Source organism: Salarias fasciatus, chromosome 9 (assembly GCF_902148845.1).
Source record: "Salarias fasciatus chromosome 9, fSalaFa1.1, whole genome shotgun sequence".
NCBI lineage: Eukaryota > Metazoa > Chordata > Actinopteri > Blenniiformes > Blenniidae > Salarias > Salarias fasciatus.
The window spans coordinates 13,569,333-13,593,575 of NC_043753.1; the positions used below are offsets into that span (position 1 = coordinate 13,569,333).

Below are 24,243 nucleotides of genomic sequence, written 5' to 3' on the forward strand. Positions count from 1 at the left end.
CCTCCGATACTTTTATTTTTCTCAAACAGCAAGAATGAATGTTGTGCCCTCAATTTTATTTTATTTATTATTTATTTTTTATTTTTTTTTGCCTTTTTCTTCTCTGTTACTTCATTTTAACAACTGTTTGTTTCGGTTGCTTCTCGTGGTTGACAGCTGAGTGTACAGACACAGGCCGGATGCAAAGGAGACCCACAGCTACCATCAAACCATGTTACTATGTTATCCATTAAAGTGTGCTTTAATATAAGAAATAAATAAAAAAAATAAATAAAAGGAAATGACTTCACTGGAAACCTTCATTTGTTATTTTAGGCTTTTGCCATCTGCTGGTGTCCGATTAAACTATACAGGCTGGTACAGACGAGTGTGGAAGAAGATGGACTCGCAGGTATAAGCTCTGAATTATTCAGTTAATTAAAGTGAAACACACATTAAAGGAAATATATCTAAATGTGTTTGCTGATACTTAACCTCTGCGCGCACTGCTGAAGTGAGCCGTCTCCACGCTGAAAAGACAAGCGATGATCCAAAATCTTTACTTTTTACCCATTACTCTGTGAAACATTACCTCAAACCTCTTGAATCTCCAACCTTTAGTTCTTGGAGGAGGTGTTACAGGCCCTGCCTCACACACACATACACACACACACACCTGGTGAGTTTTTCCTTTTCGTTTTTTTTTTTTTTTTATGGTGCTGGGTTACTGTTTAACATCCCCACCCTAGTTTGAGTTTGTTTAGTAAATCGATCTAATGACAGGGCTATGGTGGCGCCATCCAATGTGTCGCTTCATGAATTATAGGCCGCTCGGCTCCACAACCTCACCTTTTTAATGTTGTCATACATCTTCACCATTCCCAATGCTCGTAGTCGCTTAACCGAGAGCCGCTCGGCGCAGGAGCACAGCGCTACGACCGGATAAATGCACATCCCAAAGCGAAACAGGAACACAGGTAGGTCAACCTTTTCTTCACTTAGATATCCTGTCATGAAAACAAAACGGTCACAGAGGAAGACAAAGCAGAGGATACGAGTTGAACCAATACTTAGAATAATCACAAATTAATACAAAGAGTTTGTGGAATTAGGGGAAGTGACGGTGAACAATAACATTCTTTTTTTCATTGTTGTTTTCAAGGAAGTTTTCTAACATGTTCCCCTAAATCACGTGGGTTGGCTATTTTTTTTGGGGGGGGGGGGGGGTAACGGCTGCGCGCACGCACGCACACACGCACACAATGCAGTTGCGTCTATACGTGCTGTAAGCACAGCACTCCTCTCCGTCCGCAGACTGTATTTTTGTGAAAAGAGATAAGAAAGACTCACTCTGTCACGCATACTGTGCTGTAAAGATCATGTGATAACCCAGTTCATCTCCCTGAGGATGTAATCAGTAACAAAAGCAATAGATTGTAAGTGGGAAGACGATAACCCATGCAAGGTGTGTTTTCCTGCTTTTCCGCATTACTTCTCCATCATGCACCACACCCGTGAAATGCATACATGTTTGAATATCCATTAAAATGATATATTTTGATAATTAGTATAATGAGGCGGCGACCATCCTACTCTTACAGAATACACCCCTGAAATCAAAGCAATACATGGAAATACGAACACAGAAAAGAGATAACAATCATACAATAAAGGGCAGAATTGAACTACATTTCTGTTTTATGAATTATGATTCTGTAGCCTGACTGATTTTAGATTTAAATCAAATTGTGCATGTACAAAATCATGTAGTGTAAATTTGCTATGTCTCTTCCATTTATGCTGATAATCCCTTGAAAAGACCTAATCAGCATCAAGGTTTTAAAAATGGAATAACGTTACAACAACTAAAAAGTAAAGTGCAGTTTCTGGCGGTTACAGATGTGGTTCTCTCCTGTCGAACGGTGCGGTTACTTTACTGCTGAAAGAGTTTGAGGAAGTAGGGTTTTTCACCGGGGTGGGTTTGGTGGCTGAACATCATCTGCGACTATTAAAACCTCCACTCTAAATAGAGGCGGCAGTATTATGGCCAGTTCACACAGAGGGAGCCTCTCAGCGCCGGGTTTTATGGCCACGGAGAGCTTTTGGTTGCTAGGCGGACACGAGGTATCTCCGTTATGTCCTGGAAGGAATCATGAGGCCCTTTTTATTACTTTGCCATGATTGCAACTCACGTTTTGTTATGAACATTGCTTTTAATCCGTTTCCTTCAACAGTCAACTTGTTGACAGGTGTTTCAATACACTTTCGCAAAAAAGTAGGACATTTTAGTTTCCTCCCTGAAAACATGCTTCTGTGCAATAAATTTTACAACTTATGGAAAAGCGGTTTATTTCCCTTTTAAACTGTGCCATGTTTGTGAGGAGCATTTGTGGGATGGGCAGCATAGCTGAGTAAGTGGGTGATGCCCATGAAAAAAAAAAATCTCAATCAATGCCTTTCTGCTGTTGTTATTGACTCTTAATGCAATATGATAATGATATTCTGCATCCAATGATACATTTCCCCAGTCGGGTACTGGGAATAATATAAAAAACACAGGTTTTTTTTTAGCTTCTCTGCTTGCCTTACGGGCAAATATTAACATCTAAAGAGAAGAAGCCGGAAGCATTTTATCTTTACACGCACATATCAAGAGGTGCTTGATTTGCCAAGTACAATTAAAATAGGGAAATTAAAAGATCATAGACACTCTTCATTGCACCACAGGCTTGAATGCTTGTTGTCCTTGCACTTCAGAGAGGCGGGTCAGGCTACAAGAACCATCTACACGCCTGACGCACCAAATATTTATTTATTTTTGTACGTTACCTGAACTTTGTTGCCTGACAGTCTTTCACGAGCACACTCTGAATAATCACCTTTTAGAGATATATCAGCATATTTGTTACGATATGTTTTGCTCTTATGTTCTACTTTGAATGTATTTAAGTCAGTTTAAGTGTGTAAGGAGTGGATTCCTCACCTCTCTCTGCAAACTTGATGAATCAGGAGGCACGGCCTTACAGCCTGGTTAAAATGTAATCTCTCTGTCATTTCTCTCTCTCTCTCTCTCTCTCTCTCTCTCTCTCTCTCTCTCTCACTCGCCTCTCTTGTCTTTTCACCATTTTATTCCTGTTTCCAATATTAACTTTCTGCTCGTACCCTGTGGCCAAATATTGACATCTGGCTCACATTTTCTTCCCAGTCGTTTGCGTGGCGTGTGATCGCCATTCCTCCTCGTATCCTCTCCTTTCATTCCGACTGGTCCATTCATTACTGATATATGGCGTCTCGTAACACCGCCTCTTATCATTTAAACCTTTTCTGCAACACAATGCCCCAAACTGATTACATTCACGCACAGTGCCATTTGGTACGATGGTAAAACGGGTGAATGGGGATCTTTAACTGCTTTACGCCACGGTGGTAATTGAGTGTGTGTTTATACCTTCCCTGCAATGCCGTAAAATGACAACAAGATCTCTAATAACTGCTTAACTTTTAATTTCGTTCTCCCCCTCTGACATCTCGTGCTTAAGTAGTAATAGGATACTGTTTCTTGCACTACTTTAAATTACGAGTGCGATGCACATATATCCAATTTTAATTTAATTTTAATGGATCAATCAGACGGATGAAATGAAACAAAGAGATGCTCAGCAGAGACACAGGGCTAAAACACACCGCTGCTATGTTCATTTTAATAAGCGTGAATTAAAAAATGTCATATATTATCACGACTTTCACCAACTCCACATATGCAGCACCTCTCTACGGTTCATGTGTTTTTCTGGCTGCATGTGTCTGGGATGCCAACAGAGGGTGTGTTTATGGTGAAGTTGAAGGAAATTGTTTATGCTCTTTTACTTTGTGTCTCTACAGATTTTATTACTTTACTATTGATTAGATTAGGAACCGGGGAAGGACATCCACTCAAATACATAACATAAGCCAACATAATCATGTGAGAATAACACACTAATCATGCAAAGCAAACACACACATACACACACGTGTTCTCCTCTAAATCTGGCTGAATCTATATCATGGCTTTAAATAAAGCAGGTACAAAAAGAGACAAAGCGATGACTGAAAATCTCTCTTTCGCCCCCCCTATCGCTTCATCACTGAGATAAGTGTGTGGAAAGACAGATAAGGTGTAATAAGGTGAGAAGTCCTTGCTTCGGCTCCTCCCCTTCTCTTATTCAAACCCAATCAGATGGGATTAAAGAGCTTTCATGACAGGGATCTCCGCTGTCATGTCTGTAAGAATGACATGAAACAAACAAGAAAGGGAAAGAGAAAGATTGTTCTTATTGTCAACCGAGAAGAGAAGAGAAGACAAAGAAGACAAGAGAAGACAAGAGAAGAGTCAACTGTAGACCAGGTTGAAAACAGGAATGAAGTATCCCTCTGCGCCTCAGAGTAAATCTCTGTTAGACATGGAAGTAGCGAACTACTGTGAAGGCCTGGATCCCTCTTATAGCACGCTGGGATTTGAGAATGCAGAGGTGCTCTATGTTGCAGGAGGTAAGTGTGGTTACATGCAGACACCCACACACATACATAAAACCAACAAGCACAAGCTAAAGAAAAGAAAAGAAAAGAAAAGAAAAGAAAAGAAAAGCATACACATGGAAATAGACAGATGTGACACTTTCTGACATTGTGTGACACATTAAACTCAATTGTAACCACATTGAAAGGGTGTCAAAGATTCTCGTCAATACATACGTTTTCATTCAGATATAGAATGAGATCTGAAGCTCATTCACATTTACAAGTGGAAATCTATTGTGGACACCAAAAAAAGTATTTTGTTTTTTTTTTTTTTCTCTCAGAAACGTTGTGGGGAGAAATGCAGACATTACCCTGCACAGGATGTGAATTTGTGTTGAGACAGATGGGGTGAAGTGAGAGCAGCTGAAGTCAAATTAATAACTATTTTAAGAGGGGGATTTTTCTTCCTTGCTGCATGCACTTATGCCTGAATGAAAAAAAAAAAGTCCTAACATGCGATCTTTTAACGTGGACAATATGAGGTGTACCTATTCAGCTGTGGATTTCAAACAGATTTGAAGGAAAAGCTGCTTCCCATGTTGCTTGTATGTCTGTATATGACTTTGTTTTGAGAGAGTTGAAGGTGTGTGTCAAAAAAACATGCATCACTGCAATGTATGTTAGTATCTCAGTGATTTACTGGCATTACCTCAGTCTGTGTGTGTGTGTGTGTGTGTGTGTGTGTGTGTGTGTGTGTGTGTGTTGAAAATGTGTGTATTTTTGCATCTGGAGTGTGTGCATTTCCAATATGACCATGTGGTGGGCTTGGGTAGAACAATGAACAAGAAGACAATGGCAATAATTATGGTTTCAAATTTGGCAAAAACACTGCCGCTGATGATAAAGATGGTGATAGTCTTGATGATGATGATGATGATGATGATGATTGATGATCATGATAATGAAAGGGAAATCATGCTCACTAATGTCAACAAAATAAGAAGATAGGGTGTAGAATCAGTGTCGTTTTCATGAAACATTCTCTGATCATTGATTAAAAAAAAAGAAAAAAAGATTTTAGGAGAATTATTTTACGAAAGAATCCATTGTCCTCTTTTTTGTTTGTTCTGATAAATTAAGACCAAAGCTGAACTTTCAAGTTTTTCTGAAGTTTTCCTCAGTGAAAGGATTAAATAGAAACATAGAAATAACTTAAAATGTAAATATTGACATGTGACTACTGTATTTGACAGTGATTGCAGGAAGCCTTACACTTCAAAGTCTTTTGTTTACCAAGAATATTGTGTAAATTACATTCTTGGAGACAGCAGTGTGTCTGGCAGCACTTGAAAAATCTGAAAGGGACCCCAAGACCAATTAAGATTAAGGTTTATCTTCACAACTGTCTAAAACATACCAAAGTGAATCATTTTCCTGAAATATATGTCCTACTTTTGTTAAATATTTGTGAATTGTTCTAGTGCTCTCCAACAGAAATGCATAAGCTTGTGCTCTGGAACTTACAGGCGTTCACATGTGTCTTTGCAGACAACATGCCGACAGAGCCGAGCCTGCCCGGCCCAGATGGGATCAGCAGTAACTGCGCAATTTGTGGAGATAAAGCCACGGGGAAACACTACGGGGCTTCCAGCTGCGACGGCTGTAAAGGCTTCTTCAGACGCTCCATACGTAAGAGCCACGTCTATACCTGCAGGTACTGACTACAACAACAACAGAGTGAGCACATATGAAGATCTGTGCGATGTTTAGTAGTATAGAAACTCACTATAGCTGCCATTTCTCTGAAAGAAAATACAGCCATACAGATACAGACAAAGTCTAACATGGCTGCTGTTTAGCTTACAAAAGTAAAGGTTCATCTGCATATATGGAAACTACAACTATTAGTCTGAGAGCCTACTTTTCAGCGCTCATTATTTCATTGTGGTATGTCTAAGTACACTGAGTTGTCACGTTTTGCTCTGTACGTCCACTTATGTCATTGTGTGTTGGGAATATGAAGGTTCAGCAGACAGTGTGTCGTGGATAAAGATAAGAGGAACCAGTGTCGATTCTGCAGACTCAACAAATGCTTCAGAGCTGGCATGAAAAAAGAAGGTAGGAATGACATTTGACGATCAAACAGACAGAAAACGCAAAAAACATACTTGACACATATTTATTTACAAAATATCTAATTGGTTATCAGGGAAAATTACGAGTTTTCAATTTGCCTTGGGTTCATCATTGCCCTCAAGACAAAGCTCAAGATAAGAGTAGTTAAACTGAAGAAAAAAGTCTTCAGAGGACCTGAAAGCTGCTTCAGAAAGGCTGGAATTGGCTCAGCCATAAAACAAGTGATTACTCTGTGTGTGTATATTTATGAGGGGTATAACCTTGGTATGGAGTTTTATGGCACCTCATCATGTGTTATTCAAACATGTTGTTCTGGATTGCGACTGGTTAACGTTTTACTCCTCTTGCTGATGCCAGCTTCTATGACTATTTTCCTAAATATTAACCACGCCGGCGCAGCCTAGTGTTCACTCTTGTCAAGCTCTTAACGCCGATGAACAATAACTTTCGCACTTTCTTTAACATCCAGCGTAAAACATGACATGAATAATGGAGGAAACTGATACAACATTCTTCTTGTTTCACACTCTCACATATTAACTCCAACCTTTGTCAGCCGTACAGAACGAAAGAGATCGGATCAGCTCCAGAAGAAGCATTCCTGAATCCCAGAATGTGCCGCCCATCACTATTTTGGCCCAAGCAGAGTCTTTGTCCCAACAGGTGAATTACATGTTCGAATTACTGCTGATGTGCTGAAAGTAGCAGAAAGAAATGGATGTTTCCGCTCTCTTCCTGCAGATTGCAGTTCCAGTTGGAATAGCGGAGCTATCAGAGCAGAAGTCGGCCACCGTTGGAGATGTTTGTGACTCTATGAGGCAGCAGTTGTTGGTGTTGGTGGAGTGGGCCAAGTATATTCCTACGTTTGGAGAATTGCCACTGGACGACCAGGTAACAGACCAATGCACATATTTTTAAGTTCAGAGTGTGTTTTGCAACTAATCTCTTTTAAAAAGTAGCTGAAAATAATGAGTACTGTATTGATTTTACTAGAAATATACTTGAAGAATTGGAAGTGTGACTCATTTAAGTTGAAACACCAAGAGCTCTCTGTTTAACTCGGAGTGTGTTTGCCCACAGGTGAGCTTGCTGAGAGCTCACGCCGGTGAACACCTCTTGCTTGGGGTCGCCAAAAGGTCAATGCCCTTCAAGGACTTTCTGCTTTTAGGTAAAAACACGACCACTACAATGAGATCCCATTTCTGCGCGGAGTTATCAACTGGTTCAACACTGAAGTGCGAATCCTGAAAATCATTAACTCGGGCTTTCTGTTCCTTTGTGGCTTCAAGTACACTCCCGCACATGACATTATTCAATATTTAGACACGTATTACTGATAAACTTTACGTTCATTTGTCATTTGCAAATACTTAAGCATACCTAATGTGTTACTGTACCTCCTGAGGACCTCCCTAACGTTTACTTACCCGAGCTGACTGAAAACTTTCAGAGAACAAATCAAGATTAGACATGTTTTTTTTTTTCCCAGACAACAACCCCTCCTGCCCTTCCACACCTCACACATATACACACATACATGAACGTGTGCTGCCACTAACTGCGCTCCCCGTCTCTGCAGGTAACGGCTGTGTGATCCACAGGAACAGCCCCGAGCAGGAGATATGCAGGGTGGCGAACCGGGTGCTGGACGAGATGGTCCGGCCTTTTCAGGATATTCAAATAGACGACAACGAGTACGCAGCTCTCAAGGCTATCGTCTTCTTTGACCCAGGTAAAAAGAAAAAGATCACTTAGGACATTAACCCCAGCAGCTAACAAGCAGTGTGTGAGCCGCAGTTAATAACACATACTTGAAGCCATTTGCTTCTCCAGTGGGGATGAGAGGCTGCCCTGGTTTTTGAAATTGCCCTTGCTTTTCTATTTAGGAGCTCTTTTCAAGCAGTAATGTGAAATTTCCAATTCTGCCTGCTTTGTTACAGCGAGTGAAAACATTTTTTTTTTTTTTTTTTTGGTGTAAAATACTGGAGCAAGGCCGCTTTTAGTTTCAATTTTGTGGGGCAAAACGAAAAGTGTTTGTTCAAGAGCGAGATTTATTTCATTTGTAAACTGGAGCCAGGATCAATACTTGCACTGTGGTTTGATAAATCGTGGTGAACTTGGTGTTGGTTTTGTTTGGTAAATCACTGTTGTGATCATTTTAATATTCATACAAGGACACATAAAATGAATAATGAATAAGTTAAAAAAAATGACATGAATCATCCCAAGCTGTGAAAAATTTTAATTGTATGACTGTTATTGGAATTTCTTTAAAAATATCTCATTTTCCAACATGTTCACCTTGACCTAACCACATTTCCTCTCTACTTAGATCCCCAATCCCACTATCCTCTTTTTTTTTTATGTATCCTTCGCCTGGCGTGACCAAGATCCCTGCCCCCCATCTTATGCTACCTGTCCCCCTTTTCTTTCCCCTTCACTAAATCCCCTCATTTTACCTTCATGCCCCAGTTTGACCATAATCACGCCATCAGTTCCCCTCATATCCCCAATTCCAATCCCTGATCTTTTTTTTTTTTTTTTTCCCTTGCCTGTCCTGTCCTTCAATCACATCCTCCACCACTCCCCACTTTAATGCGACCACTCTTCCATGCTTTGCCTTCCAATCTGTAGATGCTAAGTCATTGCGGGACCCTTCGAAGATTAAGGCCATGCGTCTGCAGGTAGGTCAACCGTTTCACCCTTACGGGTTATTGCAGGACCACGGCTCTTTCGCCATGTTTGATTTGGAGCTTTCTGGAGCGTTCGTTATTGGCGTCTGATGTGTGACTTTTCAAAGCGACGTCATTGTTATTCACAAAACATATTGTACAGTCAGTAATATATACAAAGTCAATCAACCAGGATCAATGAACAGCTGACGTGTGTGTGTGTGTGTGTGTTCAGGTTCAGATGAGCCTGGAAGACTACATTAATGACCGTCAGTACGACTCCAGGGGTCGCTTTGGGGAGCTGCTCCTCCTGCTGCCCACCCTGCAGAGCATCACCTGGCAGATGATCGAACAGCTCCAGTTCATTAAGCTCTGCGGCCTGGCCAAGATAGACAACCTGCTGCACGAGATGCTGCTGGGAGGTGAGGGGAAAGAAAAAAAACGCAGACAGACGGATGGGGTGACCTTCAGCAATACCACCGTGCAACTTCTTCGTGGTGAATCCAAAGCGCTGCAGAATGATAAGGCATCGAAGAAGACAAAAAAAAAAAAAAAAGTCTACAAGCTCAGCAAAGTTTCCAGGAATAAATCCAAAGGGAACGATATTTGTAGAGGGATGGTATAAGCCAAATATTATGCAAAGCCAAAATAGACAAACCTGGCATCATGAAACGCTGCTCGGGACATCTGCAGGAATATCTAGATATTAAAGTCTGAAGAGAAAGCAGGTTGTATGGAATGCTTCCTCAGGAGGGCCGGGATAGACAGACAAGCCCAGCATGAGCAAAGCAGAGGAAATAAAGCTAAAAGTTATTTTTAAGAATCTCTTCCACGTTTTACTTCACTTTACAATGAAAACTTGACTTCGAAGAGGCACAGACCTGCATTAGTTTTACTTTCCGTCTGTTCGAATATACAGAACCAATACACCCACAAAACAACTAAAATAAAAACAGATACCCTATTTTAAAGATGGCTGTGAAGAAAAAAAACATAGCAGTCTTTTTAAGAAGTATGCAAAGTATCTCTGACCTTTTAACAAAAATTTTTTTGCAGTTAAAAGCAACTTATCTGTATAAAGTCCTTTAGTTTTAAAGCACAGTGAAACAATTTGTTAACTAATGCAAATATAAATACAAACATATTTTCTCTGCTAAGAATAAATCTATTAGTTATAAAAACGCAGATTAAAGAGGCATCATGTAAAAGTAATTTTAGCAGCAGTGAGTGTGGATAGAGTGGGGATCTCAAGATGACATGAATGTTGTATGATATATACTGTAATGTAAATTCTATATAAATAATCTAAATTCTGGAAAAATTAACAAAAAATGAATTACAGCAATTCATATAACAAATGTATTACTTCTATATATCTTCTAATGTGCACCATATAACAGTGAATAATGAATTGATTGCTTGATTGAGTGACTTTAAAATCAAAGAGGTCATTTTACACACTCTGGCTCACTTCCTCAGACATTTTAAATTAAGTCGTACAGTTTTTCAGTTTACAAGCACAGAAATCTTATACTGCTTCCAGGGTGTGTCTGTCTGGTTCCAGCTCTCATGCTGCCTGTTGCAGCTGATCATTATGTGTGTGTGCTCCATGTCCAGGTCTAACATCAGAGCCCACACACCTGCACCACCCGGCACACGCCCAGCTGGCCCAGGACCCGGTGACCGGACACACACTGGTCATCAGCTCCATGCCGGTCGCTCACACGCCACAGATCGGTAAGATCACAGGAAATGCCGAGCATGTGAATGTAATCATCGCACATTAATGAAGAAGAGCAGGTCAAGCTTTGATTTAGCAAATAAAGATGGTAACGCGTCCCTGCCTCTCATCCTGCAGCGTCGCCAGACACTCCCATCCCCTCGCCTCCGCAGGGTCCGGCCCAGGATATGTACAAGCACTACCCTCAGCCTCTCTGTCCTCCAGTCAGCCCCTCGCCCTCCGCACAGGCAGATCCATGACTCCTGCATCCGCTATCAAAGGATCTGACCGCCTGACCGGCCCCGTGTTCCACGCACAAGGCGTGCTGTAAATAATATAAAAGCGGGTCTTTGTTCGGCGCCTGTGTCTCACTGGTTAGATTTTTATCCTGCTCCTTCTCCAGGTGATTCAGAGTGCTGCAATCAAAACCCAGGAATACTTGCAGCACCTATGTGCAATAGGACGCAGGTCTGTAACTTTCCACAGGCACTAAATTGAGAAAAAAAATTTCCTCACGCTGAACTCGGATTCTGTTTGCGCCTGTGTGGTTATTCCTTGGCAGCGGGGAAAGGTGTTTTGCGGCTCATTGCAATCATGCTCGTTTTTTTGCATGGAATTACATGAACTGGCCACGTTTCACATTCAGCCATCACAAACATGATCAGAGTGTTTGAGCCGCAGCCTCTAATATGAGGGGGGGATTGTATTTAATCTGCGAGGATGGCGCAGCAGAAACTTTATCAATTATTTAAAATTCATCATGGCAGCAGGATCAGTCACCGAACATCTGTTCAGTGTTTTTGTAAGCGTCACAAAGACAAGGCCTGTTTCTCATGGATTTCGACTGAGAAAGGAATGGTAATGGAGCTGTGCTTAGGATAAATCCTGACCTCCATCAACTGTGTGAAGAAATCTGGGGATCAAGGACATTCCTTTACCCAGGAAAAAAATATCTTTTCTATAACAAAGAACAAAATGTGTAATTTGTAGACCAATTAAAATCATAAAATAAACTTCAGTGCAAAAACAAGCATAACAGTTACAACTGAATAATTTAAGGAATCACAGGATATTTCTAATTAAAAGCATCTGACTTGGACAGAATTTGTCAAACGGATGTTTTTTGGTAATATTTTAAAATGTATAAAACATTAGGAAGCCTCGCATTCAATCAAAAATCCCTGTTTGGCTTCAGCTGTGTGGTTTCAGCTCTGTGAGCAGAGAGCTCTTCCTCCCACACTCTGAAAACCCCGGCTCAGTCGAAACTTTCTGCATCAGTAATTTCTACAGCAGCTCCCAAGATTAGTTCTATTTCCTGATCATGATTTATCCACATTTTCAGGATTAATGTAAATATATCAAGTCAATGTAAAGAGGACAAAGTGCATCTGGGATCCGTGTACCCGGTTGGCCCATAAATGAAACTTATCCTGCAACAAACACAAGGTTTGTGTATAGTATCAGTTAGGAACTGTTCATATGTTTAAATAGGAATAAATGTAGATGAAAGTTGTAAAAATAAAAAAATCAAACTTGTATATAGTTGAATGGATAAGAGATTCGTTTTAATGGATGATCATGTGACTTCCTTGATTTGTTTCACCTGATTTATCATTTGTGTATATTCAGTGATTCTTTTTAAATAACGAAAAGTGGAATTATAAAGACTTGCTTGTTCATGCATGTATCAGTTTGTGTTGAATGAAAAGCATCATGTGATGCACAGAGAGAAGTCTTATCGTGACAGGAAGTCAAGAGAGAAAATACAACATGGCGCCAAATGTAAATGGACCTTTTATTGTACATGTATTATATATATATGATATATAAATACAATGTGATACATGTATGCATTCCTTCATTTGTTTTTTGATGTTGTGCTGTTCTGATAAAATAAGGAAAAGTGGAGTCTAAGATGGAAACAGGAGATTGCTTTCCAATTTGTCTGTTGATTCAGCCACAACAAATCATTTCTCTACATTTTTCTGCTGTGGAAAAAAAAACAGAACCAAACAAAACAAATTGACACATTTCTGTTAAAATTTCCCTTAAAAGAAATACAATATAGGCAGACGGATGATAATAAATTGACAGAAATGCATTACAATGGGTTTTACGTGCATGCTGTAATAGCGAGTGTGGCTTGTCCATTACTTCCATCCTGGAAGTCATCATGCTCGCTGATAGCTCCAACGGTCAGGGGTATACAGTTCGCATCCAGAGCGTTATTGGCGAGCCATCGAGACTACGCTGCTGGATGATGCTGCTCATCTAGAATCAAACTAGTTTCCCACACGCTCCATCAAAAAGAAACACGCTTTGAGACGAGCGCCGGAGCCAAACTCGAATGCAAAGCGGCAAATTACACTGAAACTGAGCCGCGCTGAGGCCAACTGTACTTTTAAAACCTGTGATTTTGTTTACGTCCGGCCACACACAATCATCTTCTCAAGGTTCATGTGTATGTGAGAGTGCTTGCAGGCAGTGGATGAGGCCGGGGGATAAAGCAGAGAGCTCTTATTCTCTGTATATTGTTGTGTGACTCAGAGAAAACACACTCAAAACACACAGGTTATTTATGGCGGAGATGATGCTGTCTAGAATCAACATGGCCAAATCCTCCTATCAACTCCATAATGGACAAGCTACCTGGCTTAGGTCAAAACAACACCACCTACAACGGCTGGGTGTGTGTATGTGCATTTACAGTGTGTGTGTGTGTGCGTATGCTCCTTCCTGCAATTTATTTATAATCTGAGCGGGTGTATGTGAGTACACTCCCATATGTGTTTTTGGAAGTGCGCGCATGTGTGTGTACCCAGGGAGCTTTAATCAAAGGCCTACAGTGAGGAGATGTGGGGGCCCGGTGTCTCTCTCTCTCTCCCTCTCTCTCTTTTTTTTTTTTTCCTCAGATAAAACTGTGCGTTAGCATGCCAGTCACATATCTCATCTGAGACGCGCCGCTCTCCTCCCCACACCTCGGCGCGGCCCACACTGACAGCACGCTATTACACACCAGTATGATACGCGCTCCACCTGAGGAGGACGGCGAGGGGGAGAAATAGACGGATGAAGGGATAGAGAGGTGGCGGAACAAAGGATGGACAGGAATATGAAATGTTATCGTTACCTAGTTTGTAGTTGTATTGTAGTTTCACTGGTTAATAAAGGCAGTAATTTCCTCAATAACTGTAGTTACAAATGAAGATGATCTAAAGTCGTTTTTCTTTCTTGGAAATAACTTAAATCAGTTTAAAATGTCCGTTTATTTGAATGTGCAGTCATCACTTAAAGATTTAAAGAAAAATTAGAGCACAAAAACAGTTTTATTCCCCTTTATTTCCAGCCTCATGAGGCCAGAGTCAATTCCAGCTGAATATAGGTGAAGGCAAGGAAGGTCAGAGGTCAGAAAAAGACACACAGTCACGCTCACACACACGGGCAAGTTCAGTGTCAGTCACGCTGCCTCTCCAAACAAGCCTGAGCTGTTCGAGAGGTGTGAGGAGAAAACCAGAGCACGCACACACACACACACACACAGAGGGAAGACCCCGAGTCCGGCATCAAACCGGAGTTACTGTTCACTGTGAGGTGAGAGTGCTTAACACTCCAGCAGCCCCTTTTCTGACCATCTGTTCATCAAAAAACAATCCTCCAATAAAATCTTCCAATCTTCCTCGTCCTCTGAACACTAGATGGCAGTATAGGTCCATGTTTTCCATTAAGATGCATGACTCTCTAATGGCCGTTATCAATGTGGCTTGCCCTTCCTCTGTCATCCTGATTCAAAATGGGAAAACAGAGTTTACAGAAATCACAGCGATATCAATCAATTCGATTCAAGTCTCATCTTAGAAACAGAAATGTATTTTATATTTATTTATACTCATGAGTATTTGCATATGCAGTCCGACAAATTAAAATTTAAGCTGCAAATCATTTCAAGAAAGAGAATTTTTGCTTCAGCATTGTTTCTAAATGTAACTTTATCGAGTTTTTACAAACTGAAGATTCAGTTTTCGGTCTCGGAGGGGAGCGGAAAAGACTGCAAAGTCACACAGTCTGGCTGTGTACCATGCTGGGGAATATTGGTACAGTCGAAAATGAATGGCATGTGTCAGCGATCCCAGATTACACCCGGAGATTGCAGACTATCTTTCCTCACCAGTGCGTTTACCCATAATTCCCCTCTGTCTCCAACATATCCGATGATTCCTCCTCCATGAGACAAGGTGAGGCAATATGAATCTCCGCCTCTAACTCTGAAATGAATTTAAAACCTCTCCTGAGTGATTTTCTGTGTCTCTGTCCTGTCTGCGACTGCAACTGTGTGTGTGTGTGCGTGAGTGTGGTTTCTGATTATACCACAGCGTGGTTGAAGGGAAGGAAAATACAGCGACAGCTTCATTTCCAAAGCTGAGTTCACATAAATGAGGGATTAAAAGCAAGCAAGAGGGTGAGGGCTCACCTCGGCCTTCACTGACAGCCTTCCCCTCCTTTAAAAATCACTCCTTTCCTTTCCTCTCCTCTGTCTCTCCCTCTCTCCGTTTTCTGTCTCCGCATTTATTTTTGTCTCACTCCACTCCTTCCTTCACTTTTATCGTTCCATCTGCTGTTTAAGGGTGTCTGTTTTGTCTTGTTGCCGCTCATTTTGCCTGCAGAGATAATCCACGTGTAGATGGAGATTTTAAAAATGCATACAGTGTTGGACACACACACACACACACACACACACACACACACACTTGGTGATTTACATAGTTGCAGGGAGCTGGGGTGCACTCTACATCATGATGATGGGGAACAGGTTAGAGCAATGAAATTAGGGGTTAGGGGCTACGCAAGGTTGTGTGTGCGCGTGTGAGTGTGTGTGTTTGTTGGGGTACATTAGGGAAATGAAAAGGGGTGGACCACTGATGGGTTCTGAGATGCAGACTTGTTAGAATAAAGGAATATAAAAAGGACAGGAGACGAGACGAGATGACAGGGCGGGTGATAAGATGAGTAGTGCAGTAATGAAAATGGTCTTCTGTACCCCGAGATTACACGGGGAGAGAGATTGAGGGGAGAGAGAAAGGGGGACAGAGGGATGGAGAGAGAGAGAGAGAGTGGAGGGTTTACTGTGGAGGAGGAAATGGGGTGGCAGGATTTACATGGGAGAAGTGGAAGAATAGAGAAACATGGACATTTGTGTATGATGAACCATGGTGAATCTCAACAGACATGCTACTGGCGTGAAGACGAAGAGAAGAGAAAAGAAGAGGGGAGACGAGAAGAGAGGAGGTACTGCGACTCAGGACGAAGCAGCCCCACTCTGAATGATAAGTGTCTCGCACACCGCGGGTTATGGGAAGTTCACACAAACAAATGACTCCCATTTGCCAGAGGCGAGCGACACAATTGAGAAAGAAGGGGTGAGAGAGAATAGGGGAAGGAGAGAAGGAGGGAGAGGACTGGATGCGAGAGCCACGGTTTCAGATGCCTCCATCTGCATTGAGGAAATTCTTACCTTTTTACCCATCTAACGTCGTCACGGGTTTGCAGAGGAAACTAAAGTACCTTCAATCCAAAGGATATTAGAAACCCTGTAGCGAAGCGCCAAAGAAGTCTGTGCTTGCTGTCTTAAATTATAGGGGGCCTATGGACCTTGGTCAATAATACTAAATGTATTGCAAATTGTAGCATGTAGGTGGGCTATGTTTTGCACGATAAGAGGTGATATCAAACAGTAATGGGAGAGCATGAATACTGCCCTTATTTATACGCTAAGCGGCATGGAATCAAAGCCTAAAGCTGCATATATCTCTTCGAAAATACATTCTCTGGAGCTGTTTTCAACCATACGAGCCAATGAGAGCATACCATTGCTATTCGAGCTAAACAAGAAAACGATTTTGATTGAAACATTTTAGTTAAAGTTAAGCGTTTTGCTAAGATCCAACAGTTTGCGATTGTAGAGTCTTGTTAACCATGTAAACATGCACACAATGACAATCATGTATGAAAGTGGTGAGCAGGAACAGTACTTACAACATGGCAACATGTGCTAGTTAGCATAAAATTGAGAGAAGAGTGTGATAATAATGTCATCCATCCTACTTCTTCACCACTTTATTCAGCTTTATGTTGTGGAGCACTGAAGCCATTCCTAGCTAAATATGGCAAAAGGCAACATCAATGAACAATTCAAGATCACCAATCAACCTTACATGCATGCTTTTGGAGCCAAAAAAATTCATGCACGCACAGGAAGAACATGCAATGCTATTTTACTGAGTGATAGGCAGAGGATGAGGGAACTCATTGCTCATTAATGGTCAGGACTTTTCACACTAAACAGTTTGCCGAGGATCAGGAATATTAGATATTAATTGTAAAAACCAATCAAACAGGTGTTGAAATATTAGCATCAATGTAGAAACAATCTCGCATCTCACCAGCAAGTAGTCTTATAACTTCTGCAAGCAGTGACCCATTTTCCAAAGTTTGTATGTGACAGAGATTCATAAAGTCCAGATTTCACTACCAAACATCTAACAGCGCCAACGTGTGGTCTGGCAAGCAAATTACACAGTTTTAGGCATTTCTGTTATTTCCATGTGGATGGACATCGTTTTGATAAGATGCAGTGTTAACAGAGGTGCACTCCATCCATCCTTCTCACAGGTGTGGCTTATCAAGATGCTGATTAGACAGCAGGATAATTGCACAGGTGTGTGTGTGTGAGTCGTTACAGGGAAACACATCTTTACATGGAGTTGATCAGGCTGTTGAGTGTGACCCGTGCAGTGTTGGTCCACTTCTCTTCAATTCACGAGCAACAGCTCCGGTGGACATTCCTGCAGTCGAGATTCTGTAAAAAAAGCCAACATCATTTTTAATTGTTTTATATCTAAATTACCTGCTTATTTTGGTCATCTGTTTTCAGTTCTTGAAAATCAAGCCTGAAGGGCTTTTGACTCTCTTCTTGTTCAACAGTCAGGGTAAAATCCATCACAGAAGAGGCAGAGATGGCAATTTATCCAGCAAAACCTGCACCAACAGTCCATAATGTGGTTTTGCTGTCACAAGAGAAGATGTGCTTTGAGTTATTGGTGATCCCTCTATTTTTCTCCACGGGAAAAGCTTCTCGTGTCCTTCATACATCCCTTCACTAATGGTGGCTTTCCAAAACAGCCAGATTCAACAAGTTCAAATAAATTCTCTGGATGTTTTCAAGGATTTGGGGAAAAAAAGTAACAAGTTGCCCAGAGAAGTAAACAAAGACGGAACAAGCTGAAGAGTGAGCAAGCCGGAGAGAAACAGTCGCTATGAGGCTTCGTTACAAAACAGCATTTTCATTTTTAAAAAATGCAAAACTTCCCAATTGCTTTGGCAGATGTGCCTACTGGTCAATGGAGGCATAATAAGGGAAATTGGTGCAGCTATCAATGTGAATCAGAGCATGTCTGAGTAAAACGGTGAAAAAAAAAAAAAATGTAAATGCACCTGAGGAAGATCAGTACAATTAGACAATAGCCTCTTTTATTTCCAGCTCATGAGATTGTAAGGCCTTTATTTTGAATTTCATCATCAGAAACAAACCAAGTGTAAATAATCTGTCTTTCATAGAGGAGGCAAAGCGTTTCAGTTCCAAAACAGCTCCGGATCTAATTATTTCACCCCGAAATTAGAACTGAGCTCACTTTAAAAGGTACAAAGGAATTCACTGTAAGCGTGTAATTAATTCTATATTACTATTTACCTTTATGTCAGTTAATTACGGCTCCTGCAGTTATGTGTGCTCCACATACAATCACAGTCAGACCCACATTACCTCCACCATGTATAGAAAGATGGCAGTGGTTAAGAAGAAGAGAAAAAAAAAAAGGTGAATTTTACACACATGACTTCCTGTCCTAATCAAGAGCTTTCTCAGCTCCTATCTGAAAGATACACATGACTGACTCCTTCAGTGGGATACCTACACACCGTGGATGTGTGTGATGAAACAGTGGGTGTGTATGTGCGCGCGCGCCGGCGGAAGCTCACCGACCCGCCAGTGGAGTGGTAAAGGATATTAGGCCACAATTGCAAAAAGATTGCAAAAAGTGACATCCTTAATGGAGAAAGATTACTGTGTGCAACATCACTTTGATTTGAGCTGCATACATTTTCCTCGCGCAGACAGGCTTCTGGACACCTCTGCGCTCTGAGCTCTGCAGAACAAATGCTTCAGCCTTTTGTGCTCGAGTGTAACAAATGCATGCGTATGTTAACATATAGGTGGAGGGAAAGAGTGGGAGACATTTGTCCTTTCTGTGATAAAAATATCTTTGCATGCAGTTGCAAAACCTCTGAGTTTTTTGGGAAAATTAATGGATGATTTTTAATGCATACAAATATAAATATAGTTAATATATATACATATAAGCCAAATATTTGCTTCCTAATTATGAGGTGAAAATGTCCAGCGTCTGAATTTAGAGTCGATAGACGTCCTGTGTGCTGATGGAGAGGAGAAACATTTCATCCTACCAGGAAATTGCACAACACTTGGTACAGGGCTGTTTAATCGTGTATGAATGAAATCTATGATGCAACATATGATCAGTTGATTTATTTAACAAACAGGAGTCTCAGTAGCGTGTGGACGGAGCGCACATGTGGTATAGGATCTCATTCTGCAAGCGGAGTTTATAAATCAGTCGTCTTGGTCGTGTTGGTCATCCTGGCACAAACAACTCAATCGAAAGAAATGATCAATGAGTTCACGGCTGTTTGTTCCTCTATTCACCCAAATATGCTGAAATAAAGCTTTGTTAAGTTAATCTGTGTTTCATATGAGAGAAAAACAAACTCTTTAATGTAAATATCTATTTGGAAACAGAAGACAACACACAAATGCAACACCTCATTATTTTTAATTAATTAATTAAAGAATGGCTTCATGTTATTTTTGCATCAAATCAAAGTGAGGTGAAACTATATTTAAGTGGAAAAAGTTTGGGTAAAAAGTGAAGTAGTCTTAGATTTTCTTTAATGCCTTAAAATAAACCCCTGTTATCGGCCGCGTGCGATAACACAATGTGAGATTTGTCAGTAGCCAGCCCTATAGGCCAAATCATTTGGTTAATTAGAAAACACTTCCTGGAAGGTTTACATCTAATTTCCACCTCATTAAAATAACGATCTGGATCACAACAGCCTTCAATACGGCTCGTGTCAAGTGCGGAATCAAATCTGGGATTGTGCCAGGGGAAAAGATGTCAAAATAAAAGTCTCCCGCCTCAGGTCAAAATATTCTCAAATCCCTGCGGTGGAGTATCAGTATCAATCAGAAATAAAGTTTGTTAGTGCAGAGCCTGAAATGTGAGCAGGACAAAAGCACCAGGGAGGTCCTTTATTTAGCTAATTCTCCTCTATTTGAGATGTACATATTTCTACAGCGCTTTGATAAGGCCTCGGGGACACGCATGTTTTAATTAGACCTGAGCAGCCTGAGCAGCCTGGTTGAACAGTTCATAGGAAACTTTGAACATTTTCGCTGAAAGCCTCTCCCTCTTTGTGACAGGCATTGTGTAATTAGTGGCATATGTGCATTTGCATATATGCACCCTGTGACATGTTGCATCTTATTTGAATAAGTAGACATGTCTCGATGTGATATCCCTGAAGTGAATGCATGAATATGAGCCGCTAATTATACCAATCTTGCAAATGATCTATTTAAATATTAATATCTTTTCACTTTGCATTGTTTGCTGGTAGCTTTTTCAGTCAGTGAGCTGTGTGTGTTTGTTTGTGTCACTTCCACCTAGGCTGCAGTGGGTATTGTCCTCTGTGCGTGAGGAGTGTACGTGCCGTCTCCGCGTGCTGTTTCATGTGTGGATCCATGTAATGTCTGGATGCGTGTACACGGTCTCCAGTGGAGACAGACGACGCGTGAGTCTCATTTCTACAAAGACAATAAAAGCCAATCAGTGAGGCTGCTGTGTATGACAAGTTGCGGCACAGGGAGAAGTCGGTTTGTGAATCGAACCCGATGGTTTTTGCAGCCTCCACCTGGCAAACAAGCTGCATAAAAACTTGTTTCTGTCCTCAATATTTTTCCATTTCAATTCCACAAATGAAAATAGCCATAATTTTGATCATAAACTAAGCATCAATGTCCAGCATTGCTTTTTTTTTAGAAAATATTTTGGTTGAAAATGCCGATAATGCCTTTCTGACCTGGAAATAGTGTGACTACACACCATCAGCCCACAACAACAGAGCTGCGACACATTTATTACTGCTGAATTTGTAAAAACAGCACAGATTGCAACTTTTTTTTTCTCCATTGATATAGTGGCATTCAGCGGAGGTGCACTTGTTTTTAGCCCGGCTGTCCTTTCCAATTTTACACATTCCTTTTGCATGATAACCAAAGAAAACTCTTCTTAGAAAATCAAGAAAGTACCGTATGATAAAATCAAATTTTCTTTTTTATTCAGAAGTTAAAGGTTGACCCCCCCCCACCACCGTACACACCGCTGATATGTAATTGCACTCATCTTTTGATTCTCTTCACTGATGTTTGCTGGTAAGTGTGCTGGACAATGAAAAGCCTCTGGACAAAGCGAGACGAGGCTGATGAACACTACTCAGCCTTAATTGCACGCGAGTTTTGATGTGAGGCAATCACGGGGTCATCTGTTTGAAGTGGATCGGTTTGTTTGATCCATCCTTGTGTGAGTCTGTGCATGTGGGTGTTTGAATGTCTTATCATCAGCTACCTGGTGTGATTGAGTCGGGCGTAAGGAACAAGGGACGGCAAAATATGTTTTTCGTGTGTGTGTGTGTGTGTGTGTGTGCGCGCGCTCGTGTGCAAATAAGCCTAACTACGTCCATCTACATACACAACCTGGAGTTTAATAGAGGTCCGTCTGAGCCTGCACCACGTAACTGCAATAGCCAATCAATCAGCGGCACAAACTACAGGACACTGGTGCCTTCAAACTCATTAAAATGAACAAAGCGTAACTGGGAAATATACCCATTGCAAATTAAGTTGCGTGTCCTAATTGTTTTCGTGTTTGTGGGCTTTTCGACAACTTCAGAAGGCATTTGTTGTCGCTTGATGTATGCTTGCTGCGCCTCAGGCAGTGTTTTTTTATGACCATTATTATTCAAATGAGCTAGAAATGTGTTTTGAAAGTCCTAAATCATTGAGCATGAATGGCTACCCTTGGCGTTTATAAATGACTTTCCACACAAGCAAACCTCCGCCTGCATGGCTTACTCCACTGAGCTCATTTGGGTATTTGAAGTCTGTCAACAGAATTTGTGTCAGTCGTCCACTGGCATGACAAGTTGCATTAGAAAGTTTGACAAGATTCTTCTCTACAATGTTTTTTTTTTTTTTTTTTTACTTTTTTTGTTAAAGTGATAAACAGTGCAGTGTTTGGTAAATAGAAAAGTTGGTAACCAATGAGTTTCAGTTGATAATCAGCAGGTGAAAAACCTGAGGAGAATTTAGAGACATGTTTCAGAGAAATGCCAAGATGACTGTCCAGGAGGGAGAAGCTGAAAGACGCTGATGATGGCTTTGAGTGATTTAGAAATTATTCAAACGCCATCAGAAAATCCACTATAAACGATTAAGCTATAGAGCTCAGGAGTTTTACTTCCTTTATGTTTGGTCAGTCTAAATATTACAGTGTTTCAATATGATCAATGCATATTTTATCCATTTATTCTGAATTCACTTGCTTTGGTAGTTATGGAAACAAATCATAAAGCAAGAAAGATTGGTCTTGAACGTATTAGGTTTGAGTAAAACTTGTAAATCACAGTGAAATGACATCAAAATAGCAAAATAGTAAAAATAGTCCAGCAATGACCTTTCTTCCCCTTGTCTCAGGTTGATCAGTAACGCATGTTTGAATATCTGATTTCCTAACATTATAAACAGTGGAAGATACACAGCTGTTGAGGTTTAGGCAATATAAAGGAGAAGTCAACAACAAATTGATGAAAATAACAAGAAAAGTTTTACTTATCTGGTTTTATTATGACTACATTAAAAAAAAATTAAAATGAAAATAAAAATTTGAGAGAAGGTATCTCTCTGAATTTCTTTTTTCCCTTTTATTACTAAATACATTTTTTCGGACTAGATGTTTGTGGTTCCCTCACAGTATGCATGTTTGGTTGCATGTCATTAAAATACTGTGCTACGGATAAACACAAATATTACAGAGTAATAGAAAGTTCAAATGGCTTCACAGACAGCACTAAAGGTCTCAAATATGTTGAAAGATAATAAACTTCTTCTGTTGGAGAAACTGAAAACTCCACTCTGCTGATAAGATTTAGTTTGTTAGATCCTTTTTTTTTTTTAATCCATGTAACTGCGCAGAATAGGAGCGAAACTTTCTGCTTAGACACACACACGCGCGCACACACACACACACACACACACACACACACACACACACACACACACACACACACACACACACACACACACACACACACACACACACACACACAGACGCACACTTTCTGCTTAGACACACACACACGCAGACCACATCTTGATTAGGTTTTCGTAAAGTCTGGGACTATGCTGAGTCTGTAATTGACTTTGACAGCAGAAGCCTCCATGTCCTATGGCTATGTTAAACGAACAATTTACATCTTCATTTCAAATTCTACATGGATAAAAAGCTATTAATTACATTAGTCTGCAGAGAGTCATTCCAGCTGTGTAGAATATGTGTGTGTATCCCTGCCTGTGTGTATCTTCCATCCTTACATTCATACTCTTTTGCTCATTTGTATATTAATGCTGTCTTGCGGCCAAACAATGCCCGGTAAGTGCTTCTCTGGAGATGAGTTTATGAGTGTGGAGAGGACTTTTACTCACATGTATTGCTTTGCTAAAAAAAAAAAAAAAAAAAAAAAAAAAAGCAAACACACGGCCGGCCCTATATGAGCGTTTTTATGGACAGCGGAACATTTATTAAACCTATTGACGTGGCATCGGCTGCACGGGCGTCGTGCTTTACACCACTTCCCATTCATTGCTTGTAATGCTGTTGAGTTAGACATTTTAGGAAGACTTTATTGTGCTTTATTAAATAAAACAGCTGTAAACAAAAGATGGATGGATGGATGGATGGATGTAAAAGACATGGAAGGATCAGCTCAATCAAAGCAGAAAACAACATTCGTAACAAAAAAGGGGGAGGAAAATGTTTTTGCATGACG

The 24,243-nt window shown here is 40.7% G+C and overlaps 1 protein-coding gene across 1 annotated transcript; it reads left to right on the top strand.

The window, feature by feature from the left end:
* Positions 1–4,370: 4,370 nt before the first annotated feature.
* hnf4g (hepatocyte nuclear factor 4, gamma) lies at positions 4,371–11,267 on the top strand. The gene is made up of 11 exons (XM_030099749.1): positions 4,371–4,509; positions 6,028–6,193; positions 6,503–6,597; positions 7,172–7,278; positions 7,357–7,506; positions 7,696–7,783; positions 8,195–8,347; positions 9,250–9,299; positions 9,523–9,709; positions 10,905–11,024; positions 11,146–11,267. Exons 1-11 carry the CDS (start codon positions 4,380–4,382, stop codon positions 11,265–11,267), a joined length of 1,368 nt encoding a protein of 455 aa, XP_029955609.1. The 5' UTR covers positions 4,371–4,379.
* Positions 11,268–24,243: the final 12,976 nt, after the last annotated feature.

What these genes read in the sequence shown, in the direction of transcription:
- hnf4g (XM_030099749.1), top strand. Translation starts at nt 4,380, where the DNA reads ATGAAGTATCCCTCTGCGCCTCAGAGTAAATCTCTGTTAGACATGGAA. An exon ending in GGTGCTCTATGTTGCAGGAG is followed by an intron (nt 4,510 to 6,027) that starts GTAAGTGTGGTT and finishes GTGTCTTTGCAG; the next exon opens with ACAACATGCCGACAGAGCCG. An exon ending in TTAAGGCCATGCGTCTGCAG is followed by an intron (nt 9,300 to 9,522) that starts GTAGGTCAACCG and finishes GTGTGTGTTCAG; the next exon opens with GTTCAGATGAGCCTGGAAGA.